Consider the following 17387-nt stretch of genomic DNA (forward strand, 5'->3'; position numbering starts at 1 on the left):
TTTCTCCCTAAAGACATTCCACCCAAAGGAATGTGGTAAGCACCTATGGCCGCCACATAAACCTTTAAAGTGGACGGGGTCAGACCTGCAGTGAACCGGTCCTGCAGGAACTCCAGAACTGTACCAATTGGGCAGTTGACTGGATCCAACCGACGGTCACTACACCAAGAAGTGAAAACTCTCCACTTTAAGGCACACAATTTCCTCGTGGAGGGAGCTCTGGACTGTAGAATGGTCTCAACAACCTCAGTTGAGAGACCTGACTCTATGAGCTGGGCCCCCTCAGAGGCCAAGCCCACAGGTTCCACAGTTCTTGGCGGAGGTGAAATATTGAGCCCCCTGCTTGGGACAGAAGGTCCCTCATGATCGGAATCTATCAAGGAGAGCAGTCAAGGAGAGACACTAGATCCGAGAACCACACTCTGCCTGGCCACCATGGAGCAATCAAGGTGAGCCGGACTTGATCCCGGCAAACTCTCTCCAAAACTCCCGGGAGCAGAGCAATCTGGGAACATGCACACAGACGAAGCCTCAGCCACGCCTGCACCATAGCATCCACTCTGAGAGGAGCTGGGTGCGTGAGAAAAAACAAGAGTGGACAGTGAGACATCTCTTGAGATGCAAACAGATCCACTTGTGCCCAGCAAAACACCATCCATATTTGCTCCACCACCTCTGGGTGGAGCCTCCATTCCCCGGGCCTCAGCCCCTGCCTCGACAGGATGTCTGCTCCCATATTCTGACACCCAGCGATGTAATCTTCCCTGAGTGAAAGCAGTTTCCCCAGGGAACACAGGATGATTTGATGCACCAGTTTGAAACGTTGACACGGATGCAAACCCCCCGGTGATTTATGTAGGCAACCACCGATGAGCATATGGTGGCCCCTGAGGACTGGGAGGAAATTCTTGAAAGCAAGAAAAACAGCCAGCATTTTTCAGGTGATTGATATGCCAGGACAGGTGGTGTCCCCTCCACAGACCCTGGGTTGAGCGACCATCTAGAATCCCCACCCCATGAGGGAAGCATCCGTTATTAGCATCTGGCGACAACAAGGAGCTCCCAGCACAAGACCTTGGGATAGGAACCAGGGTTTCTTCCACATAACCAAGCATAAGCGTAAGCATCGCCGCATGACCTTGATCATGAGAAAAGGATTTCCCCTCGGGGAAAACCCCCTGGTCCTGAGCCACCTCTGCAGGCCAAAAGGTATCATGTTAAATGCTGCATGCCATCAAACCTAACAGTCTCTGGAACTGTTTTACAGTGAGTGACTGGCCTAGCTTTATTCGGTTTACGGTAGAAAGGATTGACTCTATGTGTCCAGGAGAAAGACATGCCTGCTTCACAACCGAATCCCATACCACGCCCAGAAAAGTGGTCCTCTGTACAGGAGAAAGTACACTTTTTTTTCTTTTTTCTTTTTTTTTTTATTTTGGCATTTAACCTCAACCCTGACATTTTCATGTGAGCGGGAACGACATCTCAATGCCAAAACGCTAGCTGATGCGACTGAGCTAAAATCAACCAATCATTGATGTAGTTAAGAATGCGGATGCCTTGTAGATGCAACGGTGCTAGCACTGCATCCGCGTATTTGGTGAAATCTCCCAAAAGCGAACTCAGGAACTTCCTGTGTTGTGGAAGGATGGATATATGGAAGTATGCGTCCTTGAGATCTATCGTGACAAACCAGTCCTCGGACCTTATCTGTGACATGATTTGTCTCAAGGTTAACATTTTGAACTTGAGCTTCATAATTGACTGGTTCAGATGACGCAGATCCAAAATGGGACACAACCCCCCATTCTTCTTTGGAACGATAAAATAACGAGAAAGCGGTAGAAACCGGTTTCTCTGTCTGGAGGAAGTACACGTTCTATGGCTCCCTTCTCCAACAATGTTTTTACATCTTGTTCCATAAGCAGAGCCTGCTTGGGGCCCACCACTGTGGGAAGACCCCCATAAATCTGGGCGGGCAAGACCAAACTGAATGGTATAAACCTTTTCGATTGTACGCAGGACCCAACGAGAAATATTTGATAGTAGCTTCCACAATGTCAGATATTCTACTAAGGGAACCAGTCTCTCGAAACTGTTCGATCGTTCGATTCTGAAGATTACTCGAGTAATTGAACTCTCCCCCCTCCACCTCCAGGCGCTGGTGCTGAGCCAGAGACGGATGCATGCTTGGCATTTATCACAACTATTTAGTGTTTTCAAACACATGATGTTTATTTTAGGTTTCAGATATTTAAATACACATACGTACTAGTAACAATACATTTACAGTTTGTAAAATATACACTGATGTCTAAGGAAGCTGCAATAATAATCATTTCCATTATAATTAGACGACACATTGTATTCATATCAGATGAATATTACATACTGTAAGGCAAGCAACTATAAAGTTTACCCTGTTCTTCTCCCAGTTCACTGGACAGCTATCCGTGTATTTCGAAAGAAGTGGATGAATTCATGTGTTGTAAATCTGACGGATCTATTCTCTGAGCCGCTGCGTAAACAAACATGGCGGCAGCCATAGTGCATATATCTCATCTACTAATGAGATCATTATAAAGGTGCTTGTAAAACAAAACACATTCACTTACACATATGGCTTAAAATACATATATATAATAGTAATAACACAATAATAATTGATTCAAGTAAAGTATCAAAAGCAAGTAGTCGTATGGTTTTATTGAACAAAACTGTCAAAATACATAATATATTGTACTGTACAACTACTGTTCTTTATGTATTATAACAAATGCCTGCTAAAGGCGAGTTTTTACACTTTACAATGCGATCTAAAAATCTTAATATAGGTTTACAACATTTATTTCAAATGTCCAATTAATCTTTAATATTTGGCCATTTCTTTACAACAGAAATGCTACAATGACAGTAATTTCTAAGAACGTGGACTTAAATGAGGGCTTTAAACTTTTATTTTGAAATCGCAACGAGCAGTTGGCACATTTCACCAAGTTGAACCACACTGTTGTATATAGATGCTAAGGTTTATAGATGACTTACCTTACAAATCTGATTAAATGCCACACATTGTGAGCTGGAGATGGAGATGGAGTTTGAGACACACCACTAATGTAAATGTCATGATAACAGTTCACGTGGAGCAGCATTTACTGTGAACGGCGCCACTCTGAGACGCATTTAGATAGCCTACATGCATGTAAATTACAGTGCATATGTATTAAAACTGCATCACATACATTTATTTAATTGATTCAAAGCCTTTGTAAATTTACAAAAGCAGTATGCTTTATTATGATTTTTAAACGGATTTAATTTCGTGCAGCCTTAGAAAACGGTTTTATAATGCGTTTCATGGATTCTCCTCCAAAGAAAGCGCCACTTCTGGTATTTACGGGTTACTCGACATGGGCAAATTGAAATTGAAGATTTTTTAAAATCAAGCATTCGAATTTGATCGAGGAATCGTTACAGCTTTTGGAACGTAATCGCCTGTTTATTGGCCTCCTGAAACCTCTCGACAGCAGTATTGACTGCGTCACAGAAGAGGCCAGGAGACCACTGTGTTGCGCCCATAAGTTGTTCCTTGATAGCAATCAAATTGAACCAAAGGTGTCTCTCCATGGCCACCAGGACTGCCATAGCATGGCTAATAGATCTGGCCGTCTCCTTGGTGGCACAAAGAGAAAGATCTGTGGCCCGACACAACTTGTTGACAGTGTCGGGACCAATACCCCTGCCCTCATCCAGGTCTCATGACATATCTGCCTGGTAGGCTTGCAGCTCGACCATAGTATCCAAACATGCTGCAGCCTGACCAGATGCTGCATAAGCCTTGCTCACCAAAGCTGATGTAGTTCTTACTGGCTTGGTGGGCAATGTCGGGGCCTTTAGGGACGATGCAGACTGAGGTGAAAGATAGCTCACAAGCATATCTTCCGTCATTGCCCCATAATCGTGCTCTTTAAGGCCAACTATCGATGAATAATGTAATCGTGCTCTTTAAGGCCAACTATCGATGAATAATGAGATGTCTACGCACTATGCACTCGATAGAAGACTGGTTTCTTCCATGATCTCGACATAGTGTGGAGATTGGGAAAAAAGGCCCTGACATGAAGGTTTAGTTCGCAAGGGCAGGAAGTTTTTATCCAGCTTGCTTTTAGGATGAACATCCTGCCTCTCAGCTGGCCATTTAATATTTTACTTGGCAACAGCGCAAGTGACAACCTCCATCAGCTCCTCATGTGCAGGAGTGAGATGACAAGTTCTCAACCTCTCCTGCACCGAACCGTCAGGTGGGAGCGGAGAGTGCGTAATGGAAGCTGTTTACAGTGTACTCTGACTACTCTGTACTCTATACTTTGACTATGCATGCTCCGCTCCTAAACAAGCAACATACAGATTGTGTGTATAAACCATGATATAACAAGGGCAGGGAGGAAAACACAATCCAAATTGCGGCTTGCTCTGCATTTTTATATATACATATATAATTTATATATTTATATATGCTTGTGAACTGACAAACAACACCAAATAAGACAAACGATTCACAGAGAGTGCTTACTAAAAACACAGAAGCTAACGTTACACTGTTTGAGCGTGCTATATTGTTTTCTTGTCGTGACATCACCCGCTTCTTACGTCTCGTCACAACATTGGACTGATTTTACATGTGCTTCACGACGCAGTCATGCAGAGCGTCATTCTCGATGCAGCGCATCGAGAATGACGCTTGAAAGGGAACTAAATATACACTGTAGAACCAATTTAATAAAAAAGGACTTTCCTCAGATTTCTGCTTTAATTGTTTCATAATCTCACATTTCTCTGGTGGGCTACACATGCTCTGTATTTGTAATATTTACAAAAATGGCAACACATGAAAAAACTCTGAAACTATTTACAGACATGCATAAGAATAACATGATGTTTTAATAGAAATGTTTTTCACTCCTCTCTCTCCATTATACTTTTTATCTTTGTTTTTGTGTCTTATGGCTCTCTACAAGAAGAGCTTCCAATGCTAATGATATATTTATTGTAATGGATTTTTTCCTGCTTATTCTTTTTATTCTTTCTCTTTCCACAGGGAGAAAGAGGACCGGATGGAAGCCCGGGTGCCAAAGGTTATCCTGGCAGGCAGGTGCAGTAAATCTTCTGTTGTGCTGCTGACTTGCACAGTACTCACAGATACGAGTATGATGAGACTAATAGTAAAGTGTTGGGGCTTGTATTGGAGACTAAAAGAGCTTGCTCTGCCAATATGACCCCAAGTTTTGACATTTTTGAAAAATGAGAATTGTTTTTGGAATTAAGAGGCAATGAAAATGGATTTTATATTTCGAGCTTAATGGGCTGGCACTCAGTTAATCATTTTTGGGCTGCCAAAGGCATGAATAATACCTGATTTTTGGAAAAGTCATTTGTAAAAGATGACTCTCCCACTTTTGGTAGATTTTCTCCCACTGCTGAACGTAAATGTAATTGGTGGAAATTATTAGATCGGCCTCAGCTTTTCCTTGTGGACTACCAGATTTACATATTCAGGGAAGCAAATGCAACTTACCCAATAAATGTTTCTGGTAGCTTCCAGTCTTATATAACTTCACCATTAGGCATGTTCTAGAAAATCCTACTGGAATTATTTTTTTCAGCTGATATAACTCTTTAATGTTTCCTTAAAGGAGCAGCAAGCATTTTCTGAGAAACATTGTTGAAAATATAAATCAACAACTAAACAATTTTGGTAATATTTGCTAGATGCATGTTCTGTGTGTGTGCTGAAAGAAATGTACAAGTCCTGGCTTTGTAAATAGGAGAAGAAAAAACGTCTCAGGTTACTCATGTAACCATGGTTCCCTGAGAGGGGAAGAAGACGCTGCGTCGCCATGGCTTTTTTATGGATCCCTTTTAGAGTAAGCACTCCTGGAGACGTGTACAACTAGTCCAATCGTGATTGGTGCGACGTCATCCCGTGACATATGCCAGCGTAATGCGGAAGCTATAAAAGAGCCGGCAAACACAGCTGTTTCAGCTTCTGATCTAAAGCAAGCGGCTGCTAGGCATGCAGGAAGTATAGCAAGGGGACGCAGCATCTCGTTCCCATCTCAGGGAACCATGGTTACATGTGTAACCTGAGACGTTCCCTTTCGAGGGAACTCGTGCTGCGACACCATGGCAATGCTTTGGGGAATGAATACCCGCGTCGCCATACTGACAGAATGCCTGTCCTGATGTAAAGCAGAAATGTCACAATCTAGGACATAAGCAACCGAGAACCAGGCGTGGCCGGCAGGTTCAAACTATAGAACCTTATGAAAGTGTGGGAAAGACCAACCTGCCGCAACACAAATATCTTGGAGGGAGGCCCCCATAGTGCAAAATGCGATGCCATACTCCGTGTGGAATGGGCCCTAAGAGGCAGAGGTGAAGGCAACCCACGCACCTCATATGCCATAAATATGGCCTCTACAATCCACCTGCTAATGGTAGGTTTAGTAGCCGGGCAACCCTTCTTAGGGGGCCTGAAGTATACTAGCAGTTGATCCGATTTTCTCCATTGAGAGGTCTTTCTGACATAGATCTTGAGGGCTCTGGCCGGACAGAACGACTGCAGCCTCTCGCGTTCAGCCAAGGTTAGAGGAGGATGGAAGGCCTGGAGGACTGTGGATCTAGCCACATTAGTGGGTACTTTAGGTATATAACCTGGTCTAGGGTGCAGGATAGCTTTAACACCACCAGGGGCAAACTCCAAACAGGATGGAGCCACAGAGAGAGCTTGTAAGTCCCCAACTCTTTTGAGGGACGTAATAGCCAACAAAAATGTCATCTTAAGTGTGACAAATTTATCAGAAGCTGTGTCCAAGGGCTCGAAGGGTGCCAAGGATAACCCTTCTAAAACAACTGTCAGATCCCAGGAGGGAATCCTGATCTGAGCCATAGGCCTCATCATCAAAGCGTAACGGAGGAAACAAGTTATTAGTTGGTCTCTCCCTAGGGATGCACCATCTAAACGTGTGTGGAAGGCAGACATAGCCGCCACATACGCCTTCAGAGTAGATGGTGTAAGACCAGCCGAAAAGCAGTCCTGAAGGAACTCCAGCACTGAAGCCACTGGGCACTTAACTGGGTCAAGTTGACGCCTCCTACACCATGCTGAAAACACTCTCCAGTTGAAAGTATATAATTTCCTTGTGGAGGGAGCTCTAGAGTTGAGTATGGTCTCTACCACCTCAGCAGAGAGACCCGCATTTAGGAGTTGGTCCCCCTCAGGGGCCAGACCCAGAGTTTCCAGATCTCCAGCCGAGGGTGAAATATTGAGCCCTCGGCCTGAGTCAGGAGATCTCTCCTGACAGGAATCTCCCACGGGAGACCATTGATGAGAGCTATTATGCCCAAGAACCACACTCGGGCTGGCCAGCACGGGGCTACTAGCAGCAGTCTGACCTCGTCCTGCCGAACTCTCTCTAGAACTCGCGGGAGCAGAGCGATTGGGGGAAATGCGTACAGCCGCAGCCTTGGCCACGGTTGTACCATAGTGTCCAGCCCCAGAGGAGCTGGATGAGCAAGGGAGAACCACAGAGGACAGTGCGAGTTATCTTGTCTCGCGAAGAAATCCACCTGCACCTGTCCAAACTTCCTCCAAATGAGCTGCACTGTCTCGGAGTGCAGTCTCCATTCCCCAGGCCTGAGCCCCTGCCTCGACAGGACATCTGCTCCCACATTCAGATGCCCCAGGATATACATTGCTCTCAGAGAGAGCAAATTTCCCTGAGACCAAAGGAGGATCTGATGCACCAGCTTGCATAAGGGGCGTGACCTCAGACCTCCCTGGTGATTTATGTAGGCAACCACTGACGTATTTTCTGTCCGAACTATGACATGGTTACCTCTAAGGTCTGGGAGAAAATGCCTTTAGGCTAGCCAAACCGTTAACATCTCTTGGCAATTTATGTGCCAAGAAAGATGCTTTTCGCTCCACAGACCTTGGGTAGAGCAGCCTTCCATGACGCCCCCCACCCCATGTTGGATGCATCTGTCGAGATTACTTTGCGATGACAGGACGCCCCCCAACACAGGGCCCTGAGACAGGAACCAGTGTTTCTTCCATATGATCAGGGAATGAAGGCATTTGCGCGTTACCTTGATCGTACAAAATGGGTTGCCCCTCGGGGAAAACCCTCTAGTCCTGAACCACCACTGTAAGGGTCTCATGTACAGTAGGCCAAAAGGTATCAAGTTGGACGCTGCTGCCATGAGCCCTAACAGTCTCTGACACTGTTTTATAGTGATGGATTGGCCTAGCTTGATTCTGGACACCATCGCCAGAATCGACTCTCCATGCGGGAGACAATTGTGCCTGCATCGGGCACAATCGAGTTCCATATAACTCCTAGATACGTCATCCTCTGGACAGGAGTTAGCATGCTCTTTTTCATATTCAGTCTTAGCCCCAGGCGTTTCATGTGGTTGAGCAAAACATCTCGATGCTGTGCTGCCAGCTCTTGAGACTGAGCTAACACCAGCCATTCGTCTATATAGTCTGAGAGGTACTAGAGCAGCATCCATGCACTTCGTGGAAGGACCTGATCTTGTTACACTACGCCCCCAAAAGCGAACCTTAGTAACTTTCTGTTTTCCGTAAGGATGGCTATATGGAAATACGCATCCTTTAAGTCTATCGTGGGGGGAACAATATCAATGGCCTCCTTTGGCAGTAGAGACTGAACTTCCTCCTCCATAACATAAATTTACTAAGGGTACCAGCTTCTCGGGGTCAGCCCTGGCCACATTCGATGGAGCAGGTTTGGTACCCTGAAGTGCGTCCGCGGCAGGGTTCAACTGATTTAACTTTTCTACAGGCCTCTCTACTGAGAGCGAACCCCCCAGAGTCACAAGAGTGTGTGAACACTGAGGTTTGGGTTCATTAAAAACCGTTGTGCGCCAAGGGCGGCCAGGTTAACAAATTGATTCCTTGAGGGCTCCACGGAGGAGCAGCTGTAATGAGCTCCTGCCCTGGAGGGGGTGCTCTCAGAGGCCTGACAAGGCCTCTTTCCCATAGCCCGTCTAGACAGAATTATGTTCCTCAGATCTGCCTTCTCCCTTTGGGGCTTCGGTTGAGAGTGTTGCTTCTGCGCCTTAGGTTTTGCAGGGGGCACTCGAGAGGCAACACTCTCTTTCTGTGCCTGCCGGTATGAGGAGCTAGGCGTATACGGGCGGGGCTGCTCCTTGGCTGCAGACCCCTGGGACTTAGATTTCAGCAGGATGAACCTCTGAAATTCTGCCACCTGTTTTTTCGATTCTTGAAATCTCTCGATGACCGTAGAAATGGTGTTGCAAAAGAAACCAGAAGACGACATCGGGACATCAAGGAGGAAAGTTCTATCCCTCTCCTTAATGCTCGAGAGTTTCAGCTTCTGTTGCCACTGAAGCTGCCATTGAGCAGCTGATAGCACGAGCCGTCTCCTTTGTGGCACATAGAAATAGATCAGTGGCCCAACGAAGCTCTTTAATATCGTCGGGCCGCACCTCGTCAGCCTCAAGTCCCTCAGCAGGTCGGCCTGATATGCTTGTAAAATGACCATAGTGTGTAAACAGGCACCAGCCTGACTTGCTGCTGTATACGCCTTGCCCACCAAAGAAGATGTAGTACGGCATGGTTTGGTGGGCAGTGTCGGGGCTTTAAGGGATGATGCAGCATCAGGTGACAAATATGCAGCCAGGGTCTCTTCAACCCTGGGCATCATCCCATAACAGTTCTGTTTGAGCCCCACCAGAGAAGAATAATGATGAATGATGGGGCTCGAAAGCCTGGAAGAATATGGCTTATTCCAGGATCTCGACACCTCAGTGTGGAGATCCTGGAAGAACGGCAAGCCCCGACGTGGAGGTTGCTGTGCTGACTGGAGGTAGCGTTCATATAGCTTGCATTTACTGCGCTCCTCCTGTCTCTTGGCTGGCCAATCCACAACCTCATACTGTGGTGATTGAGCTGGCGAGTCACCCAAATCACTCAGAGCAGGCTTCCGGATCCCGGTGTTGAGCACTGGGCCCAGCAGTTGAGGGCTGAGAAGGGACCTGAGCTGCGGGGAACGCCAAACTGGCCACACTCTAAGAAAAGGGCCAGCCGGGAGCGGAGCATTTTAAGGGGAAATGCTTCACAAACTGGGCTGACCGTGCATGCTCCGCTCCCATACAACAGACACAGAACTCGTGTGCATCTCCCTCCGTGATAAAGTGAGAGCAGGGAGGAATGCACAGAATCTGCTGTTGCTTATATATATATATATATATATATATATATATATATATATATATATATATATATATATATATATATATATATATATATATATATATATATATATATATGTGTGTGTGTGTGATCTACGGGACAAACAACACCAAATAAGACAGACAGGAGACACAGAATGCTTGCTGAAGATCAGATCAGAAAGCTGAAACAGCTGTGTTTACCGGCTCCTTTATAACTTCCATGTTCTGCCAGCATATATCACAGGATGACGTTGCACCAATCACGATGGGACTAGTTGTACACGTCTTCAGGAGCACTTATGCTGAAGGGATCCCCAAAACGTTGCCATGGCAATGCAGTGCGAGTTCCCACGAAAGGGAAGCAAAACAAAGTGGATCTTTAATTCACTTGGCCAAGTTAGGCTACTCAGAATTGGCACATCCCAGTTCAGTTTATGAGTTTGGCAAGTCGTAGTGGTCATTTTTAAAAGTGTTGCCAGAGTTGTTTCATAGTTCACAAGTTAAATCCTTTAAACACCTAAATGATTGGCACTAGAGCATATTTGCAAAATTGCAACAGCATAACTCTTTTGGCCCCCATAAAATTGAAGTCTTTATTTTGTGATTCAAATTCTGTAGGCACAAAATTATTATTGGTCCAATCTGCAGGCATGAAATATTGCATTGTTTGTGTTTTGTAGGGTTTACCAGGGCCTATAGGAAATATGGGATCAAAAGGCGCACGGGTAAGGGACAAGTGTTTTTGTTTTTTGTTTTTTTTTTAATCAGAAATAATTTAGACTGTGTTGGCTATAAATTAATCACCATGTATTCACTGAGTACAAGATTTTTTGCATTCCATGTTTGTTCTTACTTATTAATTTTGCTTTAGAGTGATTGAGCATTTATGTTCGGAAAGTTTTGTAAGGGCTGCTACATATTTGGTATTGAAACCTTGTTTTCCAGTTTGGAAACTGTGAAAGGCACCAGAAAAGGAAATGGTTGTAGACATTTAAGGATCCGTTATTGAGAGTTGTTTTTATTATAAAACCTCAGAACATCAGCTCTGAAAGTATACCGCTGTCAGGGATTTGTCAGCTGGGTTTTACATTATAATTCCACTAAAATTTTAAAACCAGTTTGGTCTTGTAAAGTATATGGCAACAGTGTACATCCGAAGTCTTTTCCATCTTCTTATTCTTTTTATTCTTTGCCTTTGTGCCAGAAGGATTTTATTTATTTGCTAGTTGTTGTTTTTTTGTTTGTTTTTTTTGTTTTTAGATTTTACTGTATAAGAACGCAAAACTTTATTTTTATTTTAATGTTTTTTGTTCAATTTTTGTAATGATTTTTGATGTTGATTTTTTTTTTTTTTTTTTTTTTTACTATTATATCATAAAGTGCATCATCTCATGTTTCATTTGTCTTTTTCTCTTCATGATTTCATTGTATGTTCATCTGTGTTAACCTTGTGACCCAACCTTAGCCATCCTGCTGAATGCCAGTGTGATCCCTGGTGTGAGGGTATGTGCCCTTGGACTACATCGTGGAAGCCAGCACCATGCAGTCCATGGGCATATACACTTGCCTCAAGGCCTAGATCTTCACCAAGCGACCACTGTCCTCAAAAGAACTTTGCAAGTCAATCTGCAGTTTAGCAAGGGATATTCGGACCATATTGCTCTAAAGTCTCTGTTTATTTCTTGTCTTATTACACTCCCCTGTTTTAGGGCTTCATTGGAATCCCAGGCATCTTCGGTCTTCCTGGACCTGATGGAGAAAGAGTGAGTTTTGCTGTTGTTTCTGCTCTTAAGTATTTTTTTCTAATTATGAGAGATTTACACAAAGAATTGAACAGCAAATAGTTTGAATTTGAACAGATGTATAGATGAAAAGTCCAGACATAACAGTCTTATAGAAAAAAAATCTGTTTAGTTTTACGTGGAGCAGGTTGCCTCCTCAAGGGTGCACCATAATGAGATCAGCCGTGTCAAAAATGTTTACTTTAAATAGTGCTTTCAGACAGCATTTACAAAGCATAAGCATAAAAGTAGGTCTGAACACAGCAAACAAACCAAAAAATATAATAAACATGTGTGCAACTATAATAACTGTTAATAGAGTTTTGTAATAAAAGTCCATTGGTGTTCCCTGATGTCTTTAGTAAAACTGTGTGGCATGATGAAGATAGGTTTGGTTTTTAGTTGCCCCTAGTGGAAAATTCCTGGAACAAACCCCACACTATTACACATATGCCATACATGTATCATTATTCCTTTCTAATGGTGGCTTGTAAATCCAAAGCACTTGCTTTGAATAGGAAGCCTGATGAAAGGGGCACGCTCTACTAAAACCACAGTGATCCCCCTTCAAAACAGTAGTCAGTCTCAGTTCTCACAATATTTGCTTAGAAACCATGAGCTGGTGAATTCCGGCTTGCAGTACTTTGTGGAAATGGCTATATGAGTCCCCGGGGGCTGGAATATGGCCTGCTGCAGATTAGCCAGATCATGTCTCCTATTTTCAGGCCCAGAGGGACAGATTTCATAGAGATCCAAGAGACCCTTTTGTGCCCAGAAGAATAGAAACTAAAGACCTTTCAGCATTCACATAGTCTGTTGAATCCACTGGAATTGGTAATCAATTAATTGCTTTGTTTGTTTGTTTGTTTTCTTTCTTTTTTTTTTCTTCTTTATTGCCATTTCTGTCTCTTTTTACCTGTCTTTCCTTGCTTTCCTCCTCTCTCCTGCCTCCTCTTAGGGTTTACCTGGTGTTCCTGGGAAGAAGGGCAAGATGGGTAGGCCGGTAAAGTTTTCTCTCACCATCCTCTCTAGACAACCTTCTGTGAATGACTTGCCTCTGTTAATTGATTTGTCAGTTAGTTAGTTGGTTAGTTAGTTAGTTATTTATTTAGTTAGTTAGTTAGTTAGTTAGTTAGTTAGTAGGGGTGTAACTGTACTAGTATTCATCCCAAACCATCACGGTACTGACATCACGGTTCAGTGCATACAGACAGACGACGAATACAGTCAGTCACAGGCGATCCATGCTCCAATCCAGAAGGGCGCATGTGTGCGGTAATGCAATGCTGTTTGCTAACCACCACAACAGGAAAAAGCACATAAGAAGGGGAACAGATGATCTAGGCATAGATATGTTTACGTGTAATCTCTCAACGAGTTTTTCAAGTGAGGAAAGATATTAAAAGGGTGGTTCAGTGTTTTTTTTCTAGGCTTGATTGTTTTTTGGGGGCATAGTTTAACATGTCTTAATGCTTCGTTTTTTAAAAAAAAAAAAAACGCCTTTTCAACGTTAAATTGCGAAGATCTAGAGTTTTTGCTGAAGGTTGTGTCCGTGGTGGCCTGACAAAATTCCATGTTTTGCCATGAAACAGGAAGTTGTTGTAACTCGGGCATACAATGTCCGAGACTGCCCCAGACTTCACATGTTTATTAGAATCCTGGCCTGAAGACATCAACATGGCAATTTTCAGTCAACAGGAAATTACATGTTTTACACTGTGATTAACTCCTCATAGAGATTTAACCAGATCAACATTATACTGTATGTGGTCAGTCTAATCTTAAGGCCTTTGCGATGTTAAATTGCATTTGTAGGGCGTGTCCATGGCGGCCTGACAAAGTCTGATGTTTTGGCATGAAAGAGAAAGCTGTTGTAGATGTCTAAAGACATCTATATCCCAATATTCAGTTAGTCATAGCGCCATCTCCTGGCAACAGGAAATGGCGTGCTTTGCACTGTAATCCATTCCTGGAAACACATTTAAATATGCCATTAAGTACCAAACATGCTAGAAACTAGGGGTGTCCTCGACTACGGATTTACATAGTCGAATCCGATTCGAATCAGATTGCCTATATTCGACTGATAGTCGAATCATAATTGGGGGGGGATCTACTAGAGAGTGCGCACAGACTTTGAAAGGTTTGCGCGCTGAACTGTGCACGAGATGAAGCGGGACACGAAAAATGAAGTAAAGCCTGGCTATAGTCTACCCATGGCTTAAGACAACTTTTATTTTCATTCACACACAGCACAGAGAAACATCTTTCTAATAAACTGACCAAACGAAACTGACAATGATTTTATCTTTTTTAAACAAATGAAAGGCAGTGTGGATAAACATTCACAGCCACGATGTACAGAACACTCTCAAAGATATAGAAGAAAATGAATAAAAACATTTTGGATCAATAAACTTTAAAATATATATATTAATACCTGCAGAAAGGCCACAGATACACATTTCATATGTTGGCAAATCAAATTACATCGGCTAAATTGTCTGTGTGAGCAAGCTTTAACTAATCTACAGCGCAACATTGATGCACCAAAAAAACTAAAAAATTAATTAATTTAATTTTAAAATATTATATTCGTTTTTATCAAACATTCATTTACAGAATTGAATTAGAACAGAATATACCGTTCTAATAAATGAAAATAGCCTATTTAAAAAAATGAAATATGATCAAGTCAAACTGCAAAATGCCTGAAGTGCAGGGGAACATATATTCAAAACACAAGCCACAAATAGTTAAATTAGGTAACCCAGAGTGATCAATAATTCAATTAAAATTAAATAAATTATTAAAATAACAAAAGTATAGTTAGAATTGTCAACTTGTCTTTTTAACTGCAGAGATAAACGCTAAACTGGAGTGGCAGTCTTTTTAGCTAAACATTAACAGCATCCAAAAATCAGATTACATCCAGCTGAAATAGTTTTAAATCAATTGTAGCTACCCTACCTGATTGAGAAACAAAAATCCAGTCTTTCACGCGATCTGCCTGTGTCCGTTTGAGTCTTTTCAAATAGCGTGCTATAGTCAGTTCGTTGGCCGGCAGAAGCGTGCCGCAGTGTTTGTCGTTGTTGAGTTCTAGGACATGAGCTGTTTGCACAACTTGCATCATACGTTTTTTTGATCATTTTTTACCATTTCAAAGTGCATCCAATTGTACACTTTATCCCAGACATTGTTGAAGATTTAATCCCTGCCGTAAAGATGCTCCTCTGTCGGTCACGGATCATGGAAGTGAAACTTAAATCGGTCACAGGTTGGATTTATTCACGCACATTAAAAATATTTATTAAAAGCTTCTTTCTTTTCACATTTTTAGTATTAACATAATAGGCTGTATATTAACCTATTGGGAAAGAACCAGTATGTCTATGTAAAATCAGATATTGAGCACCCCCATATCTCGTCTCATAACACCTCTGCGACGATTCGACTGTGAGATTGGTAGTCGAATCAGGCTCCTCCTATCGAAGATTCGAATCGTCGACTATTCAGGGTCACCCCTACTAGAAACACGTTAAATCATGCAATAATTGGCTAAGTGCTAAAGTATGCAATTGACGCCATGAAACAGGAAGTTGTTTTAACTCAGGCAAACAATGTCCAATCAACCCCAAACTTCACGTTTGATAATAGTCCTGTGTATAAAAAAGGATATATGACCGCACACTCAACTTGCGAATAATTTATTAGCCGATTATTCGCAAGTTGAGTGTGCGGTCATATATCCTTTTTTATACACATTTGAATTCATCTCTTTTGACTGGCACCTCAGACGATAGTGCGTTTGTTTTCGTTTTTCTAAAATTTGATAATAGTCCTGGCCTAAAGACATCTATATGACAATATTCAGTAATGTTCAAAGCGCCACCTGTTGGCAGCAGGAAGTGTGGCACGTCGAAATGACTTGCCATATTTCTCCTGTATTTACTCGCTTACATGCATGTCACCCATTATTCACTGTTTTCCTAAGGCCACTGTGTGGTGGTTGCCCTGAGTCGAGGGCATTTTCATCGCTGCTTGCAGCTTTAATAACTTATATATTCATTATATTTACTTTACAATGTCTTATTAAATTTGTCATGAAAACAAGTTATGACAGCAACTGTGTAAATAATTATATTTCAAAAATTTGAGTAGAAAAATAAAGGAAAAATCATTTTATAATTACATTTAGAAGTTAATGCAAAAGCTGCCTTATGTGAGCAAAAGCTGCCTTATTTGAGTGTTGATTATTATATCTAAATATAAATAGCAACTGAATTTAATAGATTGGGCTATGTTGTTAATTGTAACAATATCATAGTAATGTGCAAGAAAAGGCTTCTTTATATAATTTACAGCATTAGCTGAGATAGATTGTTTTTTCATCCCTAAGAAAGTGTTAATTATAATTGAATTTATTTAAAGAGAGAGACGATTTATTAAATAAACCCCTGTTTAATAGAAAAGAAGAGAGAGCTATCTTATTTTATCTGGATAAATATACAAAATTACCACTAATTATTAACAAAAGTCTTTTCCATCTGTATCACCCATAATCATTCTCTATTTACCAAAATGACTGAGTCTGCATATTTTATTTTCAAAAGAACTTGACATTAAGAATTCAAGCTCATCTTTTTCCAAAACAACTACAATTATGTGCAGTTCAAAGCAAACGTGGTGCCAAGCACAGATTCATCTGTTCTTAATAAGCAGTTCTCTAAATCTGCAGTTCTGTTTGACAGGCAACTCATGCACCTCGGCCGTAACTTACTGTTTGCCTTGTTGGAGGACAAAAAAAGATCTCCACACAGCGCAAGTGTTGACTTTGGCTTTCAGACAAGCACACGTTTAGCACACAGTGGAGTGCGACGTCATGGCTCTTGTCCTCTTATATAACCTAACAGTAGATAGAAGGGAAACGGCGCTGTCAGCGAATCCCTGCCGGTCCTCCTCTTGCTTCTCCTGGCTGTTGCCAGTGCAAGGAAACACTCAGCCATGGAATTTCCTGCAGGGCTGACACAGACGAGAACTGAGGTTGTTTCTGTGACTCGACATCAGGCTCTGTTTTCACAAAACAAAACGTCAGTGTAGCAGCCAAATGCTTTTTTATTGGTATTTGTTTATATGCTGCTTGTTTCCTCAAAACTATCTACACATCCTTTATTTATTTATTTATTTATATGTAGATACTGCCATTCAAAAGTTTAGGGTCAATATGATTTTTTAAATATTTTTGAAAGTCTCTTATACTCACCAAGGCTACATTTATTTGGAATACAGTAAATTAACATTAATTTTATGAAATGTTTTTAC

General features: G+C 42.2%; 1 protein-coding gene across 6 annotated transcripts in view; it reads left to right on the forward strand.

The window, feature by feature from the left end:
- The window catches only part of col27a1b (collagen, type XXVII, alpha 1b), a 147777-nt gene that overhangs the window by 50443 nt on the left and 79947 nt on the right, over positions 1-17387 (forward strand). For all 6 annotated transcript variants that reach the window (XR_010896852.1, XM_067405535.1, XM_067405536.1 and 3 more), the window contains exons 9-12: positions 5099-5152; positions 10965-11009; positions 11994-12047; positions 13024-13068. Coding sequence is in view for 5 of the 6 variants with exons in the window: in XM_067405535.1 (XP_067261636.1) it covers positions 5099-5152; positions 10965-11009; positions 11994-12047; positions 13024-13068 (198 nt within the window). In the remaining variant the exon portion in view is untranslated. The remainder of the gene's footprint in view (positions 1-5098; positions 5153-10964; positions 11010-11993; positions 12048-13023; positions 13069-17387) is intronic.

The sequence above is a fragment of the Chanodichthys erythropterus genome, chromosome 13, assembly GCF_024489055.1.
Source record: "Chanodichthys erythropterus isolate Z2021 chromosome 13, ASM2448905v1, whole genome shotgun sequence".
NCBI lineage: Eukaryota > Metazoa > Chordata > Actinopteri > Cypriniformes > Xenocyprididae > Chanodichthys > Chanodichthys erythropterus.